This window comes from Lissotriton vulgaris, unplaced genomic scaffold (assembly GCF_964263255.1).
Source record: "Lissotriton vulgaris unplaced genomic scaffold, aLisVul1.2 SCAFFOLD_1508, whole genome shotgun sequence".
In the NCBI taxonomy this organism is placed as follows: domain Eukaryota; kingdom Metazoa; phylum Chordata; class Amphibia; order Caudata; family Salamandridae; genus Lissotriton; species Lissotriton vulgaris.
Window position 1 is genome coordinate 137,536 of NW_028250127.1, and position 17,247 is coordinate 154,782.

The window sequence follows — 17,247 nt, forward strand, 5'->3', positions numbered from 1 at the left end:
ATCTCCCTTTCCCACCCGGAAGGCCCATTGTGTCCAGCATTGGTGGGCCTTCGGAAAGAATTGCTGAATACGTAGACATGTTTTTACAACCCCTAGTCCAAAATCTCCCTGCCTATATCAAAGACACCAAACATATTCTAGGTTTACTGGCTGACATCACCTGGGAAAATGACATCATACTGGCCTCCTTAGATGTGGTCTCTTTGTTTACTAATATTGACCCCAACTTGGGAAAGACAGCCATGGAATGGCATTTTGGTAAAAAAACAGCAGCACAATGGAAGCACGGCAGGATGCTATTAACTATGATTGATCTAATACTGAGTAACAACTGTTTCACATTTGAGGGCAAATGGTACAAGCAAGTGAGGGGAGTGGCGATGGGTTCTAAGTTTTCACCCTCGTTCGCAAACCTCTTTATGGGCTATTTCGAGGCTAAGTGGATTTGGAGTGACATAGGGAGCAGATTCAGTCAACACATCTTGTACTGGGGTCGTTACATAGATGACTGCCTGCTTCTATGGTCAGGTTCAGAACAAACCTTACAGGAATTCTTTGGATATCTCAACACCAATACTTTGGGTATTCAGCTTACACATCATTGGAGTAGAAGCAACCTCACCTTCTTAGATGTTGAACTCTTTGTACAAGATAACACTATACACAGTAGGTTACATCGCAAACCCACATCATGCAACTCAGTGCTTCATGCCACCAGTGCACATCCTGACCATCAAATTAGAGCCATCCCCTATATAGAATTCACAAGAGTGAGGCGTAACTGCAGCACTGACCGAGACTTCCAAATAAACCTAGAAGCCATGAGAAAGATTCACCGCAAGGGGGTACCAACACAACACTTGAAACCGCTGCCAATCGCATACAACGGGTGACACGTACAGAAACACTTAAAGAAAAAACACCTAGAACCTTATTCAGTCAAACTGTGCGACTGATCACTAACTCAACCAACAAACAGACATTGTGACCAAGCTGATGCACAAACACTGGCACATTTTAAAGGCAGATAGATCCCTAGAGGACTTTACCTCCAGTAGACCCATGGTCACCTACAGGAGGGGGACCTCACTGAGAAGCACACTAAGCCCTACAATCCCAGTGACTGCCAAACCAACAAATTGGCTCATGAAACGCACTCTAGGAGTCCACAAGTGTGGAACCTGTGGTGTTTGTAAGTGGGCATCCAACAACATCACTGAGTTTCAAGGTCCCAACGGGAGAAAATATCACATCAAGCAGAATATTAACTGCTTTACGAAGTTTGTCATTTATGTCATTACTTGTAAATGCATGAAGCAGTATGTGGATAGCACTATACGGTGTCTTAAAGATCGTATCAGTGAACATGCCAGGGCACTGAAACAGGGTGATCCCAGATACCCGATGGCTATACATGCCATGACCGGTGATGAGCAGGGACAATATAAGCAATTTAACTTTTTGGCATTGAAATGATTCCACCTCATCAAAGAGGAGGTAACGGAGAGTTATCTCTTCACCGGGCTGAGGCCACCTGGATCATGCGTCTTAACGCGGTGGACCAGGGGCTCAACTCAGATCATGAGTTACAATACTTCCTAGGGGATTGACACCTTGATGAGATAACGTAGGAACCTGTGACTTAACCCACCTTTATACCTCCAACATTTAACACGGATGGAATCTGTAACATCCATCACTGTATGTGCATACCTGATAGCCTGTAGATGGAAATGTCAACTCGTATTGATGAACTGAGCGTAATAATTGTATCGCTTTTGAAATACTGTAAATTCATGTACCAATAATGTATATGCACCTCATGTCACGTGGGTGTGCATGTCCACGGTCTTCCATCATTGGAGGACCTTCTTTCATAGCCTTACCTCTCGATATGGGACCATATAGAGGTAATATACAAGGTTTTTGACCAATTATTCAGGAATTCTTTTTCTTGTCTCTTGAATCTGATTGCTCCCCAATGCTATCTCATAGCTTCTGTTGCTTTCCTATTTTTTCTACTTTCATACTGTCGGACATACGGCACAATATTTTGATTATGGTTTGATATTGTGAGGTGGGCGTTTCTTATGCGCCATCTACACAATTAATGTGAATAGGGATCGGACACATTATACTGATTCTCCACGTTAGAGCCCGTGGTTTGGACACACAAGGGTTTTTTTTTTTGCGCATGCCCAGCGTAGTAAATGTACGCTGGACTTGAGATGTAAGGTTTTTTCTAGCGTGGTGCTGGGTTCATTTCACTGTTACTACCTTTACCGTAGACACACAAGCTGGTAACGGTTGCCTTAGTATTTACGATTGAGCCGCCACCTTGATTTTACCCACTTCCGAGGTTTGACGTCACTTCTGTTATATTTCGGGAGTGGAGTTTAGCGCTCTAGTGTAGCACGGGAGTATTTGAACGTGGAACGCCAGACATGGGCTTGTGATTTCCGCATACACACGTGGACGCAGTAGATGGCAGCGGTACTCGGACTGCTTTCCTTAGGAACACACTGATGGTTGAGTTGTGATTGGAACTCCGCATTTTAGGACCAGCCGCTCTCGCGATTGACTCTGAGGAATATTTGGTTGATACTATTAGTTTAGGTCAATGTGTCCAGCGTACTTTAGTTAGCCACTGGATCAGCTCGTACTGTTGTCTCCTACTGGGCACCTTTGAGTTCGCTTTTTTCAACTGGACCATTACTGGTACATTTGTAAATTTGTATGGAACACTCAATACTTTAAGGGCGGCATAATAGCAGTTGTTCAGGACATTTTGGGGCGCATTACGATGCTTGACAATTAATTAATTTTGTCCCGCTCGTATTGTAAAATATTAGACCGTGGGGCAGTGTACCACAGTCGTCTATATTTTGAGTAATAGCAGCGTATTTGGCCTATTGTAGAACTTGATTATGATTGCCTCACATGGCTTTCCTTTCCCCAGTGCCTTTTTTTTTGGTTGGCGTGGTACTCACCAACCCAAGATTTTATCCGTGCAAGCAACATTGCCTATACTACATGACAGCCGGGACGGAAGTAAAACCGGCGGAGAGGTGAGATAATGAGTGTGGGTGCTCACCTCTGCCGATAATCCACGTGCCTTTTGCCTTGCGATTTGTATTTATTTTTATTTATTTTCAAAGTTTTATATAGCGCAAACAAGATCTTCGCAGATATCAGAGCGCTTTACATAGAGGGGTACATGAGGGAACATAGTCAAACAAGTAAAACAATAGATCACACAGTACAAATAGGTGGCTGCAAAGCCAATCATGTGAGTAATAAGACAACTCATACAAATAAGTAAAGGGGTCAAACATGTAGTACAGATCGGTGCAGGGTGTTAACAGAGTTCGAGATAGTAGTTTAGCCATGAGGATAGCTTTTACTTCTTTTTTAAAGAGTGTAGTGGAAGAGATAAGCCTGGTTTCGGGAGGGAGTGAGTTCCAAATCCTAGGCGCCATTCCTGAGAAGGAGCGCTTGTATGTTTTTTCCTTCCGGAATCTTCGAGGTTTCAGCAGAAGATTGTTTGTACCTCTCGTGTTTCTAATTCCCCCAGTGATTGTCAATTTCTGAGCGAGGTAGCCGGGTGAGTTTAGGTGTACCGCCTTGTGTGTCATGCAGGCGATTTTCAGATGTATTCTGGCTTCAAAAGGCAGCCAATTCAGGGATTTCAAGTCAGGGGTAATGTGGGAGTGCTTTTTTGACCCAGTGATGAGTCTCGCTGCAGCATTTAGAGAAGCTTTTAGTGGTGCGGTTGTAGTTAGAGGGAGTCCGCAGAGGGCGGTGCTGCCGTATTCAATTCGTGGAATGACTTGTGCTTGTACTGCGGTTTGGAAGTCTTTGGCTGGGAGGTAGGGTTTAAGTTTCCTCAGAGTATTGATCTGGAAGTTCGCTCCCTTTGTTGCCTTGCTGATATGTTGCTGCATGTTGAGATTGGTGTCGAGTGTTATGCCTAAAGATTTTGCTGAGTCCACGATGGTGGGTTGGACATTGAGTGCGGTTAGGAGTTTAAGCCAAATTTGAGTGGTGGATATCTTCGCTGGAGGTGAGATCAGAAGGAACTCTGTTTTCAGGGCATTGAGTTTGAGGTGATTATCGGCAAGCCAGGATTGGGTGCATCTGATCGTTGAGTTCAGGAGCAGGATGTCATTGGGGGATTGTAATTTGAGGTAAAGTTGGGTGTCATCGGCGTACATGTGAAAGTGTACATTGGATGCTTGTAGCAAGGTGGTGAGAGGTTCCATGACTAGGTTGAACAAAGTTGGGGATAGAGAGGATCCTTGGGGGACGCCTAGCGTTACAGGTATTGGCGAGGACATCAGGTTGTTGCTCTTGAATTTCTGCGACCTGTTGTGAAGAAAGGAAGTGAACCACCTGAGAACAGTTCCAGATAAACCCATTCTTGTGTTTAGTAGTTCTAGTAGATTCTCATGTTTAACGGTGTCGAATGCTGAAGAGAGATCAAGAAGGATGAGGAGGCAGGTGTCGTTTTGGTCTAGCATTTGAAGTGCGTCGTCAATTATGTGAGTCATAGCAGTTTCTGTGCTGTGTCCTGCTCGGAAGCCTGACTGGTGAGGGTTGAGATCAAATTGCTCAATGTGTTTAGTCAATTGTAGTTGTGCGCATTTTTCCAGCAGTTTGGCGAGAGTGGGGATATTGGTGATGGGACGGTAATTGTTGAGATCAGAGGGGTCGGCTGTAGGTTTCTTTAGTAGAGGTGTGACCTGACCAACTTTGAGGGAGTCAGGTATGCTTCCTTGTTGGAGAGAGCAGTTGATAATTTTAGTCCAGAGAGGGAGAAGCAAAGGGGTAAAGTCTTTTACTGCGGAGGCAGGGAGGGGGTCCGTGAGGTGATTGGATGGTTTCAGGGTGCTGAGCAGTTTGCCAATTTCTTCTTCCGAGTATGTGTCGAAGGTTGACCATGTAGCATTGTTTTTTGGTTCAGTGGGTGCTAGGCATTGGGGTTTGGAGTAGAGGCTTGCGTCAATGAGGAGATCGCTTTTTATTTTGTCAGTTTTTTGGATAAAGAAAGCAGCGAAGTCTTCACAGGAGGGTGCCTCACGCCCAGTGTTGAGTGGTTGGGGTTGCTCCTTGGATTGTGAATTGATTAGCTCAAACAGTTTTCTCGGGCGGTTTTTTGCTTGGTCGAGTTGGAGGCTGAAGAAGTCCGATTTTGAGCGTTTTATTTTCCTGAAGTAGGCGTTTCTCTTTTTCTTCAGATCTTTTAGGTGCATTGCAGAGGGAGCTGATCTCCAGGTACGCTCTGCCATTCGCATGTCTCGTCTATCCTCATTGAGGCTCCCGTCGTACCATGGTTTGGAGATTTTAGTAGAGACTTTTTAGCTGCATAGGTGCAGCCTCATTAATTATAGAGGTCATAGCGTTGAGATAGTGGTCAGTCAGAGTTTGGACGTCCGTAGCGCCTGTCGGTGGGAGTAGGAGATTGCAACTGTTAGGGGGCAAAGAGCCTGGGTTGAGCTTTTTCGAGTCTCTTTTCCAGACTTTGGGCTTGGAGAGTTGAGCCGGGTTGACTGACTTTTTCATTGATAAAGAATGTGACAATATGATGATCTGACCAGTCACAGGGTTGGATGGACTCAAGTTGGATAGAGTCCTCTTTGGAGATGATCGGGTCGAGGGTAGAACCTTTCTCGTGGGTCGGGCTGTTGCATTTTTGGGTGAGGTTAAGGGCATCGAGGAAATTTTTAAGACTATTTACCACCGCGTCGTTGCGGTCATTCCAGTGGAGGTAGAAGTCACCAAGGTATATTTGGGTGAGCTGCCGTCCGGAATTGGTTGAGATCATATCCATGATTTGTTGGGAAAAGTTGAAGTTGTTCCTGTGTGGGTGGTAAATGCTGTGAAGAGAGCATATCGGTTTGCCCTCACTAATGATGTCGAGGCAGATGTATTCCCAGGATGTTGGGGATGGTAGGGAGGTGGAATTGACTTTCTGAACAGAGAGGTTGTTCCTGTAGATGCATGCGATTCCACCACCTATTTTGCCTGTTCTGTCGAGCCTGATAATGTGGTATTGGGAGGAACCAGAATGTCCATTATGGGTGTCGAAGATTCAGCTAGCCACGTTTCAGTCAGGATGATTAGGTCAAGGTCCCGCGATAAGAGGAGGTCAGCAATGGCGGCGGAATGTTTCGTGGCCGATCTGCAGTTGAGAAGAGTGCATTTGAGACGGGGTGTGTTGAGGGTGGTAGATGGTTCTAGAGAGAGAGGGACTTTTCTAAGGTTATTGGGGATGGAGAATCTGCTGTTTAGTGTGGGTGGTCTAAGGGGATTTGAGTGTATCGTGGGAATGTTGCGGTGTGGGGCGGTTGTGTGAATTTGGGGGGCTGGGTCATAGGAGCGGAGAAGGGTGAGTGTGTCGAGGTCAGAAGAATAGTTGTGGGTGCGACGAGGGTGGTTGTTGCGATTACGAGCTGGGATTGAGGTCAGATTGGGGGATAGCTGAGAGAGAGTTAGTCGGAGGGGTGGGGGACAAGTTGGGCGGGGAGGTGTAGTTGTGTGAGGGGTTGCAGGGGCGATGTGGGGGACGAGGGCAGTTGCTGCGCCTATGAGCAGGGATTGACGCCCGGTGTGGGGCGTGATGAGTGAGGGAGTCAGCCGGCGGAGTAGGGGACAAGTTGGGAGGGGAGGTGGAGGTGGGTGGGGGGTGTATGGGGTGTGTGGAGAGTAGTTCTTTGATGGCGTGTATGTCTTCTTTGATCTGAGTGAGGGTTTTTGCAATTAGATATTGATTATAGTTCTATTTCCTTTCAGATTCTCTTTCTCTTATTTTAGCATTTAGCCACTGTGCTACAACCTTGAATAATTGCCCATTAGGTAAGACGCACGCATACGTGCTCAGTCTGGGTCTGGTTAGGTTATCATTTCTTAAATTTTTGTTTTTTTGCGTTTGGTAGTTCTTGTGCGTTTCTCTCCATTGCGTGTCGGTTTTTGGTCACTATAAGCATGGGTGGTCCTTTCTTTCACCCCACTGAAATAGATTCACTCAATTTGGTACTGCACTTACAGAAAATGGAGGGTGAATTGTCGAATTGACTTTTACTTTGATGAACGAATTAGTTAACTCCTTAACAAGCGAGTGTGTTTATACGTCTTTTTTGACTCCCGAAGCATCTTTGACACACTGTGCTCTTATTTACCTGCGTGTCATACATCGTGGATACTGACACACCGTTTTACAGAATGTTGGGAATATTTTGTCTAATGCTTTTGGTTTGTATGTTCTTCACACTGCTAAGTCACCTATTCGCTTTTTGGGTTTGTCATAAAGTACTAATTAATGCATGTGGTGTGATTACATGTATGTAACCTGCTACCATTATGCATTTTGTAGAGCCCTGAGGAAGTCTTGGGTAAACTCCCTGACGAAACACGTGTTGGCTGGGTATCTGGAATAAACCGGATTTGAAAGAACACATCTATCAACCTCTTTTCATCATTTTCTGTATTATTTGTACAATCACTTACAGCATTTATACTGTGATAAGTAGGCGTGTGCACAGATCCTTTGCTTAACTTGTTTTGGGATTCTGGTTCATGTGGGAGGTTGTGGGTTTCTCCTCCTTTCTGTGGCACCGCCCGACAAACCTTTTCCATTAAGAATTACATTACACACTGTAGGCGCCATTACTGATCGACGTAAAAAATATCCCGTCCTTGTGTCCACAGAAACAACCACTATCACTTCTCGGCCACATCGCTGAAGTAAAGATGTCCATCTTACCTAAAATACTATACATCTTTCAACCCATCCCAGTTGCCCCCCCCATGAGAACCATACACAAGCTGCAAGAAGCAGTGCAACAATTCATATGGGCCGGGAAGCGGCCACGGATACATAGAGACCTATTCCACAGACCTCCAGTTGAAGGAGGACTGGGGATCCCTAACATACTAAGATACTTTCAAGCGGCGCAACTCCGATACCTGGTGGAATGGAGCCGGACCACATCAGAGAAGAGGAGGCTCTTTCAAGACAGAGCGATGGCGCAGTCATCTCTCTGGAAGATACCCTTCCTGAGGCGACCTGATAGACCAACATACCTTAACAAATCTCCAATCACCCAGCACAGTGATGCGCGTATGGGACACGGTTCCCGTCGCCGCTCACGCCATTATTCGACAACCCTGAATTTACACTGGGGATGGAGAGGCAAGCGTTTCCCAGTGGCGTACCTCGGAGTGCAATGTCACGGGCCATTTATTCGACCTCGAAGGGTTCCTTAAGTTCTCTGATCTACCACAGTTATACAACACCAAAGATCCGAAACAATTTCAATACTTCCAAATCAGGCACTGGCGGATGCAGCCGGAGATATGTCCCCTAGTAGGTAGAAAGCCGACGACCTATGAGAAATGGCTTATTACCAAGCAGTCAGACCGAAAGCTGATCACAGAACTCTATAAGATGATCTGTCCTCCAGCTCCCCCGCGGCCCTCGGCCGGTCAGAAACGCTGGGAGAGAGTTGGGGAGAGATCTCTCAGAAAAGGAATGGCAAGCCATATACTATAGGCCCTAGCAAATAAGGGTATTGATGTTAACTGTGCAAACACCCCCTTTAAAGGTGCAACAAATAAAGGGCTGGGGCAAACTCAATGGTCGTAAAAGCATAAATTTGTGCTAACGCAGAGTGCTGTGATCCATTCTCCCCTCAAATATCTTCAGTGCCAGTGCCGGAGCTGGTGCAGTAAACATGTTCAATTATGACAACTAGGGATATTAGCCTGGTCCAGGATGTATCAAAATACAGTCTTAGTGATAATGATAATTCTGTAATATGCCTGGGTGGTAACCACCAAATTCAAAAGATCTCTAAGAAATCATAGATGTCACCACCAAAACGACCAATAAAAGCACCCTTGAACTTCTAGTTTAGGAGAGCTTGCTTCTGCTACTGATCATTTGAAAGAAAGATCCGAAATGGATCCTTTTAGCCCAGTTCCTATAACAAGTTGTAAGCATCTTGATTTAGAACCAACGCTAACCCCACAAAAAAATAATTTCAACAAAACTACAGCATCAGAACAAGGCTTCATAGAGTTAGATCAAATGGACAATTCTCCAGACATCTCCTTTTTGGCTAAATATGTTGCAACCTATTCTGAGAGCATAAGATCCCCCAAAAATCAACGTTTGACAGATATAGAGGCATGGGGAACTTGTATACTCAATGGATTCAATTTCAGTTGCTCTAAACGTTCACTCTGATAAATTAAATATTCAGGTGGAGTTGCTAAACACCCTTGCATTGTACATTGCAGGGATAGATTCTAAACTCCACAACTTAACTGACTTGGTTTTAAGAGCCCAATTCGATGTAAATAATCAATTAACTTGCACCTTGCACATATTTCAGACAATGTCTCAGAACTTCCAGTTATAGTAGGATCTCTTGTTGACTAAGTAAAAACAAGTATTTCCAATCAAGGCCGGAGCCTGTAGCATTACCTCTATCAAACCTTGGTCCAAGTTTAGGTGTGAGCCATAATCATGATTCTATAATTGCTCAGAAAGATCACTTGCTTGCTCAAAATGACCAATTAGTAGTTCAAATGGTTTGTAGTGCTAAAATATCAACAGAGAAAATAAAGGATACCTCAAAGTCTGAGCCAGTTTTGGTGGTAAAAACGGTTGAGAGGGTCTCCTAGCAGATGAGTTTAACAATGATGGAATCCATGTTGTAAATGCTTCTGTTTTCCACAATTGTCCCAGTGTGCAACTATCCTTTACAAAAAGGGCTAGAAAAAGGTTACAAAAGGCCTGGAATAAAACCAAGAAAGCAACAGAAATACGGATGAAGTCTGAAAAGAAGCCCAGGGATTGCTTTCCTATGTTTGCACTCGATGGTCAACTTACAAAGAAGCAGCAGTAGTTAATATCTGTAGGGCTAGGGAGGACCCCTGTGTCCACAATCAAAATATCCCAGCTTAACCCTCAACCTGGGCTTCAGCTAGTGGAATCACCTAAAAGAAGGGGAAAGAAGTGAAGTCCACTAGTAATAGTGGACTGCCAATCACAAACTCCTAATAAATTGTCTGAGAATGCTGTGTTTGAGAATGTACCATATGTCAGTTCATATGCCCCCAGCTCGTCCAGTTCTGGGGAACAGCATGGGTGAAGGATGGAGAGCGGAATAAACTATCAATACCTTAACAATCACACCTAGCAAGGGAACCCCAAACAGTTTACCAATAAAAGGTAAATGCAGGGCATGCAACATTGCACCGTGACCACTGATTGTCCAAAACAAAAAAATCTATCTTTGAATGATGTAAAGGTGGTTATTTTCCACCTTTTGTATAAATCTAGAGGTGTGCATGACATCCTAAATCGAGAAACACTATTAAAATTGACAACCTCTAGTCCAGCATGATCTTTTATCACATCAAATGATCTCTTATCTGTTCAATTCAAGCAAGTCCTTCCCAATTCCATGCGTGAATCTACCTTCACTCCATGGTCTAACATTGCAATCACAAATAAAATAATCGATTGTAGTTCATACTTTGCAGACTGAGGTCAAGAAATGTTTCCTCCCAAAATATCCATCAGTATTGGAGTTGGCAGTTCCATCATAGAAGAATGTTCTGTCTAGCATAAGAAATGCTACCCTACAGCACACAGCTCTGGGGCAAGGCAGTCTACACTAAAAGTGCACATATTTTCTCATTTTCCATCTCCACGGGGATGATGCTTATTTCTCATGACGAAACCCCTTCCTTACTCTCACAAAATGTAGGGAGCTCCGTTACCCGTTTCACTAAGGAAGGGGACTGACTCCATCCTTTAAATGAGCAAACCTCTAGCACATTCTAGAGTGGGATAGGGTCTGAGAGCAGTTTTGAATGCCCCTTAACTCACAAGTCCGTGTAGATTTGCAAATTCTAAACGCAAACCTCGTTTTAACTTCCTACGTTTTACCACTGAATAATTGTTGGTACTAGTCATAGAGCACAATTATTCAGCAGCAAATGCATTGACGCCCCCGGAATCCTTTTGAGACTACTTCACCCAAAACGGCTTTGTGACTTATGCCCTGTATATAGTGCGCACTGTGACAGTTTGACATGTGAGAGTATGCTGTGGTTGGGAAGGTATACTAATAACAAAAGCTGAGTTATGCTGATTTTATTTTATAACCCGTTATTTTTGACATAGTCGTCCTTAGTCATAGCTTTCCAAAAAGTGACATAAGAGTTTGTGCTCATTTTACTTCTACCAGGGTGCATTCAGCATTAAATAAGAAGCAGCAATATTTATGTAGACTGTTTTGGTCTGGTTTACACCTGCTTAAACTTAGCTCTTGAGCGTCCTTGATAATCCAGCCCGGCCGCGGTTTTCCACCTCATTAGTAAAGCAAGAGCGAGGTTTTTGGTGCTGGTGTGTGAACACAGACACTATGAAAACAGTGTGCTTCTGCCCTCGCCGGTCTTAGTATCTGCGCAGGGAGGCACTGCGCCTTGAGGGGGTCCTGAATGAGCCTAGAAGCAAGGATGCGGACAGGAAGTGCACTAATTTTTTTAGGAGACTTTTGACTGCTCCCCAAAACTGCAGTTTTCTTGCTGCTAAATTTAGTCCACCCTGCCTGCATAATTTATTCATTCTCTGCTGCATAATTCAAGTAGCCTTGCTTATAGCTCAAGGATGGGCAGCCGTGAAGGCACACAAGTGTGTTTTTCTGAAAACTGAATTGGTGAAAGTTCATGCTGACATTTGCACTGCATGACATGTGACAAAACGCCCTTCATATCAATTGATAAGTGCAAAACCGACAATTTGTTTAACAATACGTGTCATTGAATTTGATAAAAATAGGAAAATATACTTACCAACTGTCTAACGTGATATAAACTTGAGATAACATTATGCCCTTAATTTAAGAATAATGACTAGCGGCAAATGGCCATTAGACGGTGTCATACTGAATAAACAACTACCTATGCCATTATCATATGAGATCTCTTTATTCATGTCATAACTACAATTTTACAATTGCTTTATTAACCTTCTTGCTTTCTCACATCGGTTTGAAGATGCACCATTAGCCCACTCTGTTTTTAAAAATTTCCCAGGGAGGGACGGAGGGACCCACCCCCCGGAAACTCCCATGACAGATGGGCTCGTGGGCTACACCCGCTCGCCAAAAGGCACTCATCCGGAACTTTTACGCCTGACCACTTTCATATGTCACCAGCCGCCACTGGGTGTGCCTGTTGAGTCTGATATGCTGAACTAGAAAAAGATAGCTGTGACACGAGTCATAGATTTGGTGCGCCCCCTTGCCAAGTGGCAGATCACTCTAGGTGTTAGCAGTAGTCGAGTGGGGAATAAAAAGAAGGGGAACTGTGGGTGGAGAATCAGGGGGCAGGAATAACCGAAGATTGGATCAGTGGGCGGAGTCAGGAGTGTGGCTAGAAATTGCAAAACATACCAGTTTTTTGTACGCTTAGCATTTCACTGCCCAGTTACAGCTTATAACGTTATTTAATTCAAACAATGGATAAACATGTTTATTTGAGGTTTAATTCAGGAAAAAGCACTTCTCCTGCCCAGTCTACCGCTCCCGCCCCGTTCACCGCTCCTACCCATCCAGTCACCGCTCCTACCCATCCAGTCACCGCTCCTGCCCCGCCCACCGCTCCGGCCCCGCCCACCGCTCCAGCCCCGCCCACCGCTCCAGCCCCGTCCACCGCTCCAGCCCCGTCCACCGCTCCTGCCCCGTCCACCGCTCCTGCCCCGTCCACCGCTCCTGCCCCGTCACCTCTCCTGCCCCGTCACCTCTCCTGCCCCGTCACCTCTCCTGCCCCGTCACCTCTCCTGCCCCGTTCACTTCTCCTACCCTGTTCACTGCCCCTATCCGCTCACTGCCCCTATCCGCTCACTGCCCCTATCCGTTCACTGCCCCTATCCGTTCACTGCCCCTATCCGTTCACTGCCCCTATCCGTTCACTGCCCCTATCCGTTCACCGCTCCTGCCCGGTTACCTCTTCTGCGCACGCCTAATCACTGCTCCTGCCCTGTCACTTCTCCTGCCCCATCGCCTCTCCTGTACCGTCACTGCTCCTGACCCGTCACTTTCCCTGTCCCGTCACTTTTCCTGTCCCATCACTTCTCCTGCCCCATCACCTCTCCCGCCCCATCACCTCTGCTTTCCTGTCTCCTCTTCTGTCCCTTTATTGCTCCTGCCCAGTTGACTCTGTGTATAACTGACAAATTTCACATGGTGGCAAGTTCCCCACAGTACTCTGTCTGGGGAAAGATCCTCTGTAATCACTAACTCAGCATGATATGCTAAAAGCAGGCGGAGGCGCATTGTCATTTGAAAGGGGATAATCAGCCTCAATCGGAATGACAATGGGCCTGCCCTCAGTCTGAGAGCTCAGGGAGGGGCTGCTGCAGCATCTGGAGTTCAACAGAGAAGTGCTAGCCGCCCCTGACTAAGCTGAAAGAAAAGTTATCGTTTTTAATTTGGACTATTCTTGCCGTCCCGGGATGCTTTTTTCAAAGAAAGAAGTAGGGGAACAGACTGAGATCATTTTTAAAAGTAGGGGCATGCCGTGCCCTTCCGATCAGGCCCACTTGTACCACTGGGTGTTAGTCGCCTCAACTCCCCGCTCTTCCGCCTTTGCGTTATCCATGGGGGTTGGGACTCAGGCTGAGAGTCAGACATTGCACTGCGAAGACACCAAAGGCCTGCGCAAATACCCCATAGCAGCCAGCTGGGAAGTACTGCTGGAGTAGCTGTTAACTGAGTGATGCTAATCGCCCCCCTAATCAACTGCAGTAGTCGATTCTCGCTAGTCTAACGCAACGCTCTGCAGAATCAGCACATTATGGACATTACAATTATGTCCTCTATACATTTGTCTTCAACAATGGTACTGTACTGTTAAGTTTACTACATACACCAGGTGTGTTTAATATCTGGTGTTTCAAAAGGTTCTTTGTATTGCTGTTCACATACTTATATAATTCGTGTACCCTCAGACACATCAAATACACTTATCACAGCCTGCAACCGTTCTCATTACTATAATAACTTGTCTTGAAAGTGATGAAAGTGTAGTGTTCTAAGTGTGGCAATCATGTTAGTTTTTTTTTAAGTTCGCCTCTACACTGTAATTCGTGCTGTATGTTGTAAAATGTAGCTATAAAACACACAATAAAAGATTGTTTAAAAAAACAAAAAATAATTTTAGCACGATCTAACTCATTTTATTTTAGCATTAACCTCTAATAACTCATCATTAATCTCTAATAACCACAGCAACTATGCAAGTTGATCGAAGGAAACCACCCAACCACTGGGAAAAAGGCATCCAAGTTAAGAAAGTGCATAACGCATGGTAGAATACATCATACAAATGGTCGTATTTAAACTTAACATAACATTGCTCACATGCTGCCATACTTACCCAAAGCCAGTGGCATTTGTACTGACGATTTTATATTTTTGGTAGAAAGGAGTGATGGGTATAATTTCAATGGTGAAAATGAGCAATCAACACTGCGTACATTTAGATGAACTTACTGGACTTCCGGTGAGCGTGTACAGCCACTGGACAGTTTCATTGTGGTTTATAACACCCATCATCCCGTCCACAAAAAGCATGATTTGACTGAGAGCTGCAGAAAATACAGTAAAATTCAAAATCACTGAAATAATTTCACTAGTGCATAACATTCTGTGAACTAATCATCTAATGAATATTTATTGTGCCCTATCAGTCACAGAATACTGAAATGTCTTGGTATCTAGACATAGGATGAAATAGAGAGAACATCACATGATGACAGAGTTGTTCTCACTAGGGTATAAAGCCTTGAATCAATATTTTTTGGGGGACACTGTCAAAACCGCTTTAAGAGGGACACAGGGCATGCAGGGGCTACTGGACCAAACTGTGGTGGTTGAGGCCTGTTACCCCATATCACATGGGGCCCAATCTACTATGGACCCGAGCAACTGAGTCAAGTACCCCTTCTGCACTTGACTCTCAGTGGCAGCTGTAGTCGAGCAGTGAAGGTTGTCTCAGGGGCAGTGTAGATACAGGTTAGTGAACATGACTCATTCCTCAAACGTCACATTGTAAAAACAATGACTCAATGCCCAGTCAAATACCTGCTTTCATACAAAGAAAAGTGATATTTTATTTTGAATTCTATAGACGCAAAGGTGTACAACATTCAGAAGCAACAACACAGCCCCATTGAGGTTAGGGCTACATTAGTTGTCAGGCAAATCTCTTTCCCACTCTCCTTGGTGTAAAATGTTATTACCCATTCACTGTGGCCACATCCAAGGAATGTACACTATTAGGTATGCTCACGAGTTGATGGACTTTTCAGGACTTTAGTCAAAAGTGTTTATGGCAACGTGGCACCATCAGCAGCGAATTATCCAGAGACCAACTGGCCCAGTTAATCACTTACCTGCTCTCGGGAGTATGGAGGAGTTCAGCGGAGTCCCTCAAGTCCTGCTCAGTTCGGAGAAGTCTGACTGCTCGCGGCCCACGCTGCGGCACCCAGCAGCGCAGCCTCTATTATGTTGTCAGAGCAGTTCCCAGCTTTACCAGGCTGAGGGTGTGGGGGCAGAAGTCTAGGATATTAGAGAATCCTTTCTCCACTTCCAACTGGAGCCCAGGGAGGGTTTGTCGTCCACGGCCTCTTCAGCAGTCCTCACGGCAGTCAGGTGCAGTTACCCAAGAGTGTGGGTCAATCCCACGGAACATAGCCTTAGGCTCTCCCTTGGGTAGCAACATGAATCCTTTGGCACATTGGTACCAGCAGCCCCTTTTGTCATTAGGGGTTGCCGCAGTACTTAGTGCCGACTTTCTTGGTGTAAACGCCCAGGCCGAGATGGTCAAAGGTCCCAACGATGCAGCAGTAGTTACTTTACTGGGGGCCCCTCTGGCATATGGAGTCACCACAGTGCGGCGGTACCGGCTCGCCCAGGGCCATAAAGGACTTTACTCTTAGCTCAGTCTCTAGTGGCTATCTCCTGGCACATGGGTGTTTTACAAACGACACAGCTTAGCCTCTCATTTTGCTCAGGGAGTCCTCTTGCAGGGCTCCTCACTGGACCTCACTCTCTCCAACACACTCTTTTTCCTCACAGGGCACACTGTTTTTGGCAAGCAGGCAGGCGCTGCTGCTCCAGGCTCCAGGGAAGAGGATCTTGGTGTCCAGGGTGATGTCTCCTCACCCAGCAGGGGGACAAGCAGGCCTTAACACTCAGTCCCCTTCTTACACAGCCAGTCTGGCTGCTTGGCAGAAGGCACATTTTGGGGTCTTAACCTCCCCTTTTTATAGTCCATTCCCAGACATCAAAATGTAATTTAGGGTCTGGGGGTAGATGTATCAAGAAAGCCTTTTGCGATTTCTAATTTGCGATCTTTTGCGAATCGCAAATATCGAATCGCAAAATGCAATGTATGTACTTTTTTGCGAATATTCTGCTTTTTCTTAAAAAAATTGCAGAATATTCTGCGAATATTATGCAATTTCTTAATTTGCGAAATTCGCAAAATAAGAAATCGCAAAAAACGGGAATCAGCCAATGCAGGAACAGGCTGATGATATCACAGTCAGGAAGTGTTACTAACAAGGCAGGGAAGGCCCAAAGATTCCAAGGCTAAACAACGCTTAATAAGCTGGTTTCATAGGTAGAAGGACACACACTCAAAGCTCTGGACCTCTTGAGCTTCGTAAGGATAAGTGAGTTTGAGAAAAGGAGAGTGTGTACTCCGTGAGAGTCAGTATTGTGCTTTTTGGGATGAATACCCGTTCTTTCAGATTTTCATATAGAGGACACGACTACTTAGATTTGAAGTGTGACATCTTTATTGTTGTGTTGTGAGACGTAGACAGCCGACACGTGTTTCGCCCCCTACTGGCGAGTTGCGCCGGGGCTTGCTCAAGGCTATTTACACAAATGCAGCGTATAATACAACTGTTTCCATATTGTCAAAATTCCAAAACAGGAGTTTTAATACTCGCAGAACAATATTCTTCTGTAAGATTGCAGAAGGCTAGTCGCTGCAGTTGGGTCCCTGCCCGCGGCTCTCGGCATTCGGTATTGTTCTGCGAGTATTGAAACTCCTGTTTTGGAATTTTGACAATATGGAAACAGTTGTATTATACGCTGCATTTGGGTAAATAGCCTTGAGAAAGCCCCGGCGCAACTCGCCAGTAGTGGGCGAAACACG

General features: G+C 45.2%; 1 protein-coding gene across 1 annotated transcript in view; it reads right to left on the minus strand.

The window, feature by feature from the left end:
- LOC147663358 (FH1/FH2 domain-containing protein 1-like) overlaps positions 1-17,247 on the minus strand; it is a 483,979-nt gene that overhangs the window by 51,102 nt on the left and 415,630 nt on the right. Inside the window, exon 6 of the mRNA XM_086950500.1 lies at positions 14,571-14,665. Within this exon, the coding sequence (XP_086806626.1) occupies positions 14,571-14,665 (95 nt within the window). The remainder of the gene's footprint in view (positions 1-14,570; positions 14,666-17,247) is intronic.